Source organism: Chanodichthys erythropterus, chromosome 8 (genome assembly GCF_024489055.1).
Source record: "Chanodichthys erythropterus isolate Z2021 chromosome 8, ASM2448905v1, whole genome shotgun sequence".
Taxonomy (NCBI): Eukaryota; Metazoa; Chordata; class Actinopteri; order Cypriniformes; family Xenocyprididae; genus Chanodichthys; species Chanodichthys erythropterus.
Genome location: NC_090228.1, coordinates 29,715,192 through 29,727,338, shown reverse-complemented (window position 1 = coordinate 29,727,338; position 12,147 = coordinate 29,715,192). Strand labels below are relative to the sequence as shown.

Sequence of the window (12,147 nt, the reverse complement as noted above, 5' to 3'; positions counted from 1 at the left end):
TCTATGATTAAATCGCTGACAGAGACTCCTCCCCCATCAGCCAATCACTGTGGGCATAGTTAGTAAGCGTGTTAACATCATCCATAGCAATGAGGTCAACCCCGCCCTTACTTTTAGCCGAAGACTTCTGTCTATTCCTAAGTAAAAGTTTGTCTCAGCAGTTTTGTGAATAGGTTTTAAGAGATTGCCTTTTTGGACACCTAGAAGCCCAGAGCTAACTACACCTTTGATTCAACCTTTTTTTATTGTAAAAAGAAAAGTAATAAATTAAAATAAATTTAATTGATTTCAAAAACTTGATTTGTAGTGTTTTAAGTCTTTGAATAGGAAGATACCACCGAGAAGTCTTCTAACCAAACTGTTCGTAATTCAAAGACACAATATGTAAGTTTCACCACTAGAGGTCGCATATTCAAAACAGAGGCATAGCTTGATGACGCCATGAATGAGTGTTTAATTATGGAAGTCATTGTTTTTACCTCCATTCCCAATGGAAGGGAATCCGATGGACTTGGGCAGAAACATTTTTGGAGAGGTGCACATCAGGCAATGCGTGCTACAGCAGAACGAGATCGCTGGAGCGAATGCTAATGAGAGACACCTGTGATACACACCGGTCTCGAGACCTGTGGAGCTTTTATTATGTACTGCAGTCGGCCGCTTCCTCTCTTTGTTGCACATGTGGAGTAACGCAGCACTGTTTTACATGGTTAAAACAATCATACTAAATACATTTGAGTGAAAGTTATGCTATAATGTGCGTTCACTCGGTGGCTGGTATAAGAGACTTGTTACACACTGCACTAAGCTAGATCGATATTAGAATATCATATTAATAAAAGCTGGATGACTAAATGACTGTTGCTAAGTATATGCAACTAAATTAAATGTATGATAGAGAAAGCGCTCTCTGATTATGCTATTTTAGCCACATAATACAAAAGTGTTGTCCCCGAGGCTTGGTAAAAACATGGCGCTCAAGAAAATGAGATTCAAACAATAAGTTGAGTTGTATAACAATTAGTTTTGTCAATGAATGTATCCAAACAGTTGCTCACCTGTCTAATAAAACAATATATTAAAGGGTCTTTGTTGTTTCCATGGTTTCTATGGAAGTAAACCTGGAAACTGAGGGTAACGCAGATATGATGCCATTCAAAAATTAAGCATTTTTCTGTTGGGTTTTCAATTGATTTCCTTTCCTGTGAATCAAAGAAGAAGAAACAGGAAATGTACTTATTTCTCCATTCTTTGGTTCTGTATTATTAAAAGAAAATACAAATATATGTCCTTTTATTTTAGAAAAATAATTACATTCTCTTTTTAAAATGAAAATGGGATGACCAGAGTGAGAACACGGAGCAGTTATTCATCAAATCTGTACTTTATTGAATTAAACCAGATAAATCACCCACCTTCATGTTTGATAAATGTTCATAAATGAGAAAAACAAAACATATAAATGGCAATGAGATTAATAAGGCTTAGGTCAAGGGCAGGCAAGTTCAGTCCTGCAGAGCTTATCTCCAACTTTAATCAAACACCTGAACAAGCTAATCAAGCTCTTAAGGATTACTAAGGCTATAGGTAGGTGAGGATTTTTTAGGGTTGGAGCTAAACTCTGCAGGACCGTACTTGCCTACCCCTGGCTTAGGTAAACGATTGTCACATCAGATCATTGGTAGTGTGTGAAGCGAGCTGCTCATCATCATCATCATCATCACACATTCATACAGCATATAAAGCCCTTCTATGAGCAGAACATCATCACATTCGCTGCTCTGATGAGCATGTGACCATAATCCTCCTCCTTCTCATGATCAGTCAACAGTTACTCCCGCTTTACTGTAGGAAACACAGCTGAAGTAGTGCAGTTTGAGAACTGAGTTTATATCTCAGAATAGTGCAATAGTAAATGAGTGCAAATATTTCACTTCAATTACAGATTTCTGCTCCCCAAAGCGCACATTTCCCAAACGACAAACAGAATCCCAATCAAACACACCAAATGCTGCCCAACTAAATAAGATATAGAGAAGAAAAGAGAAAAGCTGATAAGAAGCTCCTTCACTCAGTGATGGTCGTGTCCGCGGGTGCTCTAGCAACGCTCATGTGCCGTAGCGATCCTGCAGGAAAACACAGAGGAACAGTGTCAGTCGCATGGATCCAAATGGATGAACGGGTTTGGTTAATGGGTTCAGCAGAAGCTGAAGCTGACCTGTATAGAGGACACCACTCCGCTGGCCATGACCGACAGCTTTCCCGCCACTGACCGAACGCCGCTCTTCAGCTGCATCATGTCCGGCACGGCGGGCATCATGTTACTCAAGCGGGACGAGCCGCCGGACACTGGGACACAACCATAAACGCATAAATCACTCCGAATAATCACTGAAAGAAGAGTCCATCATTGATTTCAGCAGTGACACACACCTGAAGATTTCTTCTGCTCGTCAAACAGATCCGCGGAGCTGATCGCTGAGCTGCCCGAGTAATGCTCCAGCCGCGCCCGCACTTCATACTGAAACAGAGAAACACCCGCGTTTAGCCCTTGTACGGTCTTCCTTTGGGAAGTCACACTCAGGGTCTGCACAGACCCCAGCCAACAAAATGTAATTTTGTAACAAAATACTTGGTTTTTTAACGCAAATGTAATTTTACTCTGTTTATTAATGTTTTTACTCAATATTTGTGCAGTTTTTGGAGGATTTATCATATCTTTTAAATTTATATAAATAAATAAAACAGTATTTTGTTGAGTAGGTTTTTATACAATAAACAGCTTTTTATGTAAAATTCACTTTATAAAAGTCCCACATTTCTAACTTTCATTCATGGGGATCACATGGATAATTTGACATGGTTTAATGTGAGATTTTTGTCCATCTTTTGGAAAATGCAGTTTTAAAAGTAAAAAATGATCACTTTTACCAGTAGATGGCAGCAGAGCTCCACTATTTGCTTTTTGACTGACTGAAAAACATCTTTTCACAAGTTTTTTTTTCAGTTTGATTCATATCTAAATATTATGAAATCACAATTATAGCAATAAAAGCTACTTTTTTGTCAAAATTTAGTATTTTTTGTAATTAAGTTTTCAATATTGTTACAGACCCCACTTAGAAAATGGACAAAATTCATCCTCAAAATCAACATTTTTGAAAAACTTTCAAAATTTTTTTTTTTTCAGTACAAAAAAATGCAAAATTTTGACAAAAAGCAATATTATTGTTGTGTTTTCATTTAGATATGAATCCAGCTGAAAATACTTGTGAAAAGATGTCTTTCAGTCAGTCAAATAGCAAATAGTGGAGCTGCCATCTACTAGATAAAGTGATCATTTTTACTTTTAAAACTGCATTTTCCAAAAGATGGGCAAAAATCTTACACTAAACCATGTCAAATTATCCATGTTATCCCCATGAATGAAAGTTAGAAATGTGGGTCTTTTATAAAGTGAATTTTAAATTTAAAAAAAAAAATACTGTTTTATTTATTGATATAAATTTAAAAGATATGATAAATCCTCCAAAAACTGCACAAATATTGAGTAAAAACATTAATAAACAGAGTAAAATTACATTTTGTTTTTAAAAAAAACAATTATTTTGTTACAAAATGACATTTTGTTGCCTGGAGACCCCAAAGACCCTGAGTGTGACTTTATTTTCTACACTAACATAAAAACAAGATATCACTCCAATTTTCTTTTTTATTTGTAGATCTAGAAAGTGTTAACAACACAGAGATCCTCACACTCCTCAGGCGAGTGTTCGCAGCGCCTCACCTCAGAGTTGTCCTGCTTCCCGAAGAACATGTCGGATGAGATGGCCTTGGCATTGGCGAACTTCCTCTGGGCATCATCAGAGACGTACTGCGGCTCCGTCGTCCTCCTCGCCGCGGGCCTGTGGGAAAACACAAGAACACGGCGTTCAGAGCACGGCCTGCTGGGATTGAGGCCGAGCACAAGAACGCCTCGTCTGACCTCTCAGTTTCCTGGTCGACGTCAGCCTGCTGAAAGAAGAACGGATCCGAAGACTCTTCCTCTGGGAGCCTACGGGAAGAGGCAGGACACACTCATGAACGAGAGCACACATAAGCTGTTAGAGCTTCAGCAGCGAGACGTCACCTGCAGGAGAAACGCCTGTCCTCGTCCTCCGCCTCGTAAGCTCTTCTGCTGGAGGAGATCAGAGCCGGAGAATCCTGCTGGATGATCCGCATGTCCTCCGTCACCGAGTGCGACAGGCCGCTGGAAACACAGGGAGAAACGGCTGCTTAGCTCCGCCCACACTGACATCTCATTGGCCAAAACATTATTATTCGACTTATTCAGGGCTGCTGACTCCAGAAGTTTCTTTGTCATTAATTTCTCTCATAGGGATTTAAAAATAAGTGTTTGTGAAAGTGTTTTAAGACGAGCAGCTATGAAGAGATTCATAACATCACAAACTTTGATTTGAAGCAAAAGAATAAAATACAAAGGAAAAGGGAATAAATATGTGAAACATATTTCACTTAAATAATTAACTGAATAACAAAAAAGCTGTATAGGCGGAGTTCATTTTTGTGACGCCCTCCAAAAACAAGGAAACCAGGACGGCAGAAAGCATATCCTGTTTGTGTTTGTGTTATTTTTGTTATTTTGAATGTAGTTTCGATTGATATCTTGACCATAAATGAGCGTTTTAGGTTGATTTTGCTAATAAAATATTCAACCAAACACTCTGAACCGAACGCCTCACTGTGTTGTCATGACACATTATGGCGCGTGTGAAGTACAAAGCCTTGTTTACATAATCAATAATAGCTTAGTATCCAAATACATGGTGAATATGGAAACATTTGGATTTTCAGTTTCAGTTTCACTTTAAATGAATTCATTGTGGCTTGATGGTTGTTGTTTATAATGAATGTCACTATAAAAACATAATTATGTTAAATATATAATTTATAGCTAGGCCTACTTATTTTTTCTTCTCGTTCTGTTTTGAATACCGTTAAATGTGAAGCATGTGTTATAGCCCTAGGCTAGTGTTTATAATGTTTGTATAAGATTCGTTTTATTGGTATTTACTATTCATCTAAATTAATGTTTGCAGTTGTTTTTGGTGTTTGCAGTTGTCATTTCTCTTTCATGAGACTACTTCCCCTTCTTGGCCGGGTTATGTTTCTCTGTGTCATAAACTGTAGGGGCGAGGCTTCTAAACCGTGAATTTTTAGATATTTTTATTTAAATGATGATTGTTTTGAGCCGCCACCTTTATGTACGATAGGATTGGCAGCCTATGAATCACACGTAAACCCCGTCATAAGATGATTTCTGCACTCGTTTGTTTCTACCTTACATTGATGAATGAGGCCCTATGACTTTTGTCACACTTGAATTTGGAATGCATAAAAATTAAATGGATCTGAGGAGTTTGTGTGGTCGTAATTAAAAAAATAACAAAAGAGTCCCTCGCGGGTCAATTTGATCTCCTTAGGAATTAATGGAATGTGTTTTTAATTGGACAGAAAAAAAGTTTTTCAAATAAATGTCAATCAGTCGGTGCAGACTGCAAACAGATATGAAGTGGTTAGATTTGACCAGGCAGGCTTTAGGACCCTGGAGAACAGTTCATTTCACTCCATACAAGGCCATCTAGTGGCAAGAGTCATGAAATATCATGTTATATATATTTTAACACCAGAGGTCAGCAGAGACACCCAATGTGAGATATTCTGAGCAGGTTTTGGGTGTGTTTTGTATTTATGATGAAAGAAGGCAAACAATGTGCTTAAATTGTGCTCATTTGTAATTCACTTTGGAGAGAAATGTCTGCTAAATGATTAAATGTTAAATTAATATTATTTTTGATAAAATCTAGAATTTAAAAAAGGTAAATGAAATAAAAAAAGAACAAAAAAAATAAAAAATTAGGGAAAAAATATCAAAATGAAATAAAATAAGCCTTCTGGACAAGAAAAAAAAGAAAAAAAAAAGTATAATTTTAGGGCTTCGGGTCATGTTGCCCCGTGAAGGACACTTCTGTCAGTAGTACGGGAGGGAAGGAAGAGGGTTCAGTGTTTTGAGAGCGTAGGGAGGCCGACTACATTAAGTCATTTGCAGTGATTCATGGGAGTGATGGAGCTAAAGAGCTCTTCTGGTGTGGTTTGCTCACCGCAACTCTGGCATAACCTGATATTGCCGAGTTCAACATGTCTGTTGATCCTGGAACAACATTCAAATCAACCAATCAGATGTGAGGGACAAGTTTACAAATCATGAATTGGTGCTTCTACATCAGTGTTATTCATCAATCATTTCCCTCTGATTTTTGGGATATCTTATGGGCAGGGTTAGGTTTAGGGGTAGGAATAGGGTTTAGACTAAATTTTCAGACTGGAATGTTGTTCCAGGATCAACAAAACATGTTGACCCTGGAACTCATCTAACTCCGCAATATCAGGACGTGTGCAACTCTGATAGGTGGAATTTTCAGCACAGAATCATGGGTAATGTAGTTTCCCACCATGAATTCAGCTGATAAACATGATTGTTTTACAACTGAAGCAAGTTAAAATAATGCGGACTGACGGCTTCAACAGCAGCAAATAGCATTAATTAACAATCTCGGAGGTCACTGTAAAGCTGTCAGGAGTTTCCCTGTGGAGAAAACGAATGTAGTTTTAACAGCCGCCCCCAGCACTGACCTGCGTGCGCCGAAGCCCATGCCCAGCCGCTCCGCCTGCTCCTTCCTCTTGCCGTCCATACGGCTCATCAGCTGCTCGTCCCTCCTCGCGCTCTTCTGCAGCTCCAGACCGTCAAACGAGCGGCTCAGAGACGAGCCTCTGCACACACACACACACAGAGAGAGAGATGTGAAATCTCCTGATCAAAACACAGGTGAAGAAGAGGCAGATGAACCTGATGAACCTTGCTGTAAAGAGTTACCAACAGATTAATCAATCTTTTAACATGCAATCAAATGATTCTTCTTTGGCGAAGGAGATGCAGAGCGGAGATCAGCTCACGTCAGGTGTTGAGGGTCATCATCGCTCTTCATCTCCTCCTGGAGTCTGTCGACGGCTTGAGCTCGTTTCTGCTGCGCGCTGAAGCTCTGACTGCTGACCTTCTGAGCGCCCAGACCGCCCTTCCTGCTGCCCGCCTGACACACACACACACACACACACACACACACACACACACACACTCATCATCTTTGATCTCTTTCATCTTTCTCCTCATCTCTGACCCCACACAGGTTCTTCAAATACTGTTAAACTCTGGTTTGCTCTGTTAAATGATGTGTGTGGTAAACTCACGGCCTTCCTGCCGGCGGCGGCGGGTTTCTTCTTGATCAGAGAGGGCCGCTCTGTAAGAGAGGGTTATGAGTTATGATGATTTCAGCTGTATGTGTGTGTCTGAGGGGTGAAGGTCACCTGATGAAGATGATGATGGTGATGGAGACGCGCTGAGATGCTCCACGCTGGGACCCTCCTCACCGGCACCTGCGCCCATCAAACACAACAGTGTCCAGACAGAGCAGACAACACACTGTATCCTGTACACGAACAGCTCACTGTCATACCGTTATTATTCCGGTCCTGGACGGAGTCCTGCGCTGCACTCGTGTTCAGCTGGTGTCCTTCCTTCAGCATGGGCAGCTGAACACACACATGAAGAAACATCCTGTTGACTGTGTGAGAGTTTGACTTTCTTATTCTTCTACAGCAGAAAAACTATAACTGAGGAGTTCTGAGTGGTTGCTAGGGTGTTGCTAGGGTGTTATCTGATGAAGTATTCATCACAAGCTTAAAGGGATAAATATCATAAATGACTTATTACAAATGTACAAATTCATGTGTTCAGAATGTAAACTTCTGAAAAAAATACATATGACTCAATTATATTATATTACATGTTATGTTATATCATATATTACTTTATATTATATTGTTATATTAAATCATGTTATATTATATTTGTTATATTATATTACATTACATTACATGTTATATCATATATTACTTTATATTATGTATGTTATACTGTATTATAAATTACATTATTTTATTTTATATTATACATTGTTATAATATGTTATATTATATTATATTATGCTATGTTATGTTATATTATAATTCAAGTTATATTGTTATCATATATTACTTTATATTATATTGTTATATTACATCATGTTATTTATATTATATTATACATTACTCTATATTAAATGTTATATTATATGTTATATAATGTCATGTTTTATTATTTTGTTATATTATATTATGGTGTTATATTATATTATGTTATAATATATTATATTATATTATATTATATTATATTATATTATATTATATTATTCACCAGACAAACTATAGTAGACAAATTATTAAAACCATTACATGATAAATGCATGAATCAGTGACTCATTGTTTGTAAATTTATGTCAACAGCCTTCTAATAAACTTTGTTTACTATGTAAGATTTTGACTTGTTGTTGTTGATTTTCTGCTATAAAAGAAAAACAACTAGATTTTATGAAGAAAACTCACACAAAATGTGGTTGTTAGAGAGTTGCTAAGGTGTACTGAGTAGTTGCTAAGGTGTTCTGGGTAGTTGCTAGGGTGTCGCTAAGGTGTTCTGGGTGGTTGCTAGGGCGTTATAACACATTAATATATATGTTATTTTTTACATAAAAACAATGACATGAAATATTGGTAACACTTTTCAAAAAGGTTTTGATTGGTTAGCATTAGTTAACAACTACATTAGTTTACATAAATTAACAAAAAAAAACTCTTCTAAAGCATTTATTGATGTTAGTTAATGTTCATTTACTAATACATTTTTTTAAGTTGTTACTGATAACATTAGTTAATGTGAACATGAACGTAAAGTTGTATATGGAATATAACACTCCGTTAGTTCATGCATTAACTGATGTGAACAAATGAGTCCTTATCGTAAAGTGTATATATATGTGCCTTATATTATATCATATGATTTTATACTGTGTATGTGTGTTGATCCTGACCTGGATGTGCTGCGCGAAGAAATCCTCGTGTTTGTCTCCGGGTGACGTGGGTGAGAGTGGAGCCTGACCCTCCAGCCACAGCTAGAGAGAGAGAGAGAGAGACATGAGCTTCATCATCATCATCATGATCAGGTGACCTGTGTGTCAGCGACATCACCTCGGTGCCGTGCCGGCGGGTGGCCTGCGTGGCCAGACTCTTGATCCGCTCGCGGTACAGCAGCGCCGCCCTGCTGCTGTATTTGATGTTGGCGGCGCTGGAGCTGCAGCCGTGCTGACTGAAGAAGGCATTCTGTGGGGACACAGGTGTCACAGTCACGCCCCTCACTCACGGGACACACCATCATCATCATCATCATCATCATCACACACTCACCGCGCTGGCGTTGCCGCCCACTTGCATGCAGCGCAGCTGGAACCACGACCAGTTAGAGTCCAGCTCCGTCGACCTGCAGAGAGACCATCAGAACCTACAGCCATGTTTGTGTTCATAAATACCCGTCTTTCGATAGTTCAGTGTGTGTGTGAGACAGGTGTGTGCACCTGATGAAGGACAGGTGAACCCCCAGAGAGCGGTGCGTCCCGGAGCAGTCGATGCACAGGAACACGCCGTATGTGATGCTCGCCCAGCTGGGGTTCTTCACCGAGCAGTCGAAGCACATCTGTGGAGACACACGCCACCATCTTCATCATCATCATGACCACCATATAACAGTCTTATAATGTTTCACATTCACACAGAGACATTTTAGCTCATATCTGATGTTTTTCCACTTAGTTTTGTGTTTTTTGTTCTGCATGTTTAATTCCAACACGAGTTAGTTTTCATAAATAATGTCTAAAAATGACAACCAAAGCTCGAGTCTGAGTCTGTGCACTTGTTTTCACGAGTTAATCCGGTTTATAAGCACAATGACGCAGGATTCGCGTCCAAAAACAGCAACTTCTCCTGCCATATGTTTGATGTAAACATGTGACGTGTCAAACTCTTCCTGCTCCCGGCGGGACAGCGCCTCGTCTCCGCGGGTCACACTCACCTTGTTGGTGGGAATGGAGCGCAGTCTCTTGAGGACGGTGGTGATGTCGTGTTTACTGGGGTCCGTCATGTTTACAGCTGCGTGAAGACGGAATGAAGAAACTGATCGATCCCGCATCTGCGCTTCACTTCCTCCCGCGGTGACGTCACCGCCGCGCCGCGCGCTGATTGGCCGAAGACTCACGAACGCTCCACTCATGCAAACAGACACGACGAACTTTTTCTTTGTTTGTTTGTGTATGTATTGTTACATGTATGGGTCATTCTACTGAACTGGTGCTGTCCCACAACCAAAAACACATTTGAAAAGCATTAAGATATTCACATTGTTTACTAAGATCCTTCTATTATCTACTGAATCCCACAATATTATTTAAAATATCAGTAAGATTAATATACATAAAATCATCATTTATTGGGTACTTTCAGTTGGGAGCTGGCTGTCCCGAACCCTGTCCCCTAAATGTCAACTTGTGAAAAAGTGAAGCTCCAAAAATATTTATTTTATATTTTCTTTGTAAATCATGAAATTTGATGTAAAAATAAAACGTGTTCTGCATTGTCATGTCATTACCGAAACAGTGTGTGTTTGAGTCTGATTTCAACACACTTCTACATTTCTGAACAGGAAATCTCTCTTTCACAGCAGGGAGATCCATCATTCTGAGTTAAATGTGTTCAAGTCTGAAAATCTGTGTGGAGCTTTAACGTCACTAACACGGTTTTCTGCAGCTAAGCAAACTTTTTAGGGTGTTATTCCATAAAATTTAGTTTTTATGTGTGTACAACTGTGTTAGCTAACCATGTGCTGATTATCATCTGAGCTACACTCAAAAATATTGAAAATTGTCACTACTGAAACGTGAAGTTTTGGTAGTGACATTATTGTTTTTTGAGTGTTATTCCATATTTTTTTTTTCTTTGTTCAACTGTTCAGAGCTGTGCTAGCTAACCATGTGATGATTAGCATCTTTGAGCGTCTCAAAAGTGTCTGAAAGTGCACTGTGTATTTTTTAGAATGAGTTTTTAGAATGAGTGAGTTCTGAATATGTAAAATTGCACTGTGTATTTTTTAAAAATTTAATATCCTTTAATTATTATTTATTCTAGAAAGGCCCATCCAGGGACGGGAGTTGAAAATTAGCACTCGCTATAAACTCTCTGTGCATCACATCGGCTGCAAACTTTGCTCTGTAGCTATGTCTGACTGCATTGTCCCTGTCAAATAAACTAATAAATAAATAAAAATGTTGGTAGTGACATTGTTTTTTGAGTGTTAATTGATATTATTTTTTCTTTGTACAACTGTTCATAACTGTGTTAGCTAACCATGTGATGATTAGCATCTTTGAGCGGCTCAAAAACATCGAAAAACTACCGAAACAGTCTTAACCGAAACGTGGTAAAGTTTTGGTAGTGACATTGTTTTTTGAGTGTTATTTGATAAAATTTAGTTTTTTTTCTTTGTACAACTGTTCAGAACTGCGTTAGCTAACCATGTGCTGATTTGCAACTTAAAGCGGCTCAAAAGTGTCTAAAATTGTCATTACCGAAACAGTCATAACAGAAAAGTGGTGAAGTTTTGGTAGTGACATTGTTTTTTGAGTGTTATTTGATAATTTTAATTTTTTTTTCTTTGTACAACTGTTCATAACTGTGTTAGCTAACCATGTGATGATTAGCATCTTTGAGCGGCTCAAAAACATCGAAAAACTACCGAAACAGTCTTAACCGAAACGTGGTAAAGTTTTGGTAGTGACATTGTTTTTTGAGTGTTATTTGATAAAATTTAGTTTTTTTTCTTTGTACAACTGTTCAGAACTGCATTAGCTAACCATGTGCTGATTTGCAACTTAAAGCGGCTCAAAAGTGTCTAAAATTGTCATTACCGAAACATGGTAAAGTTTCAGTAGTGACATTAATGTTTTTCTGAGTGCTATTTGATAATTTCTTTTTTTTCCCTTTGTACAACTGTTCAGAACTGTGCTAGCTAACCATGTGATGATTAGCATCTTTGAGCAGCTCAAAAAGTTGTTTCACCACGTTTTGGTCATGACATCGTTTTGGTAGTGACAAAAAGGAACACGTAACCAT

The 12,147-nt window shown here is 38.5% G+C and overlaps 1 protein-coding gene across 1 annotated transcript; it reads right to left on the bottom strand.

The window, feature by feature from the left end:
• Nucleotides 1-1,365: 1,365 nt before the first annotated feature.
• arfgap3 (ADP-ribosylation factor GTPase activating protein 3) lies at nucleotides 1,366-10,499 on the bottom strand. The gene is made up of 16 exons (XM_067392515.1): nucleotides 10,055-10,499; nucleotides 9,561-9,679; nucleotides 9,394-9,466; nucleotides 9,178-9,309; nucleotides 9,021-9,101; nucleotides 7,572-7,647; nucleotides 7,423-7,491; nucleotides 7,306-7,355; nucleotides 7,015-7,148; nucleotides 6,694-6,831; nucleotides 4,130-4,249; nucleotides 3,986-4,054; nucleotides 3,788-3,905; nucleotides 2,434-2,521; nucleotides 2,219-2,349; nucleotides 1,366-2,126 (listed from the first exon to the last, which is right to left on the bottom strand). Exons 1-16 carry the CDS (start codon nucleotides 10,250-10,252, stop codon nucleotides 2,109-2,111), a joined length of 1,614 nt encoding a protein of 537 aa, XP_067248616.1. The 5' UTR covers nucleotides 10,253-10,499; the 3' UTR covers nucleotides 1,366-2,108.
• Between the last annotated feature and the right edge of the window lie 1,648 nt (nucleotides 10,500-12,147).

Excerpts from the sequence above, each read along its gene's own strand:
- arfgap3 (XM_067392515.1), bottom strand. The coding sequence starts at position 10,252 with ATGAGTGGAGCGTTCGTGAGTCTTCGGCCAATCAGCGCGCGGCGCGGC. Across the intron at positions 7,356-7,422 it reads ACCATCATCATCTTCATCAG|AGCGGCCCTCTCTGATCAAG; the intron begins GTGACCTTCACC and ends CCTCTCTTACAG. Across the intron at positions 6,832-7,014 it reads GATGACCCTCAACACCTGAC|AGGCTCGTCTCTGAGCCGCT; the intron begins GTGAGCTGATCT and ends GTGTGTGTGCAG.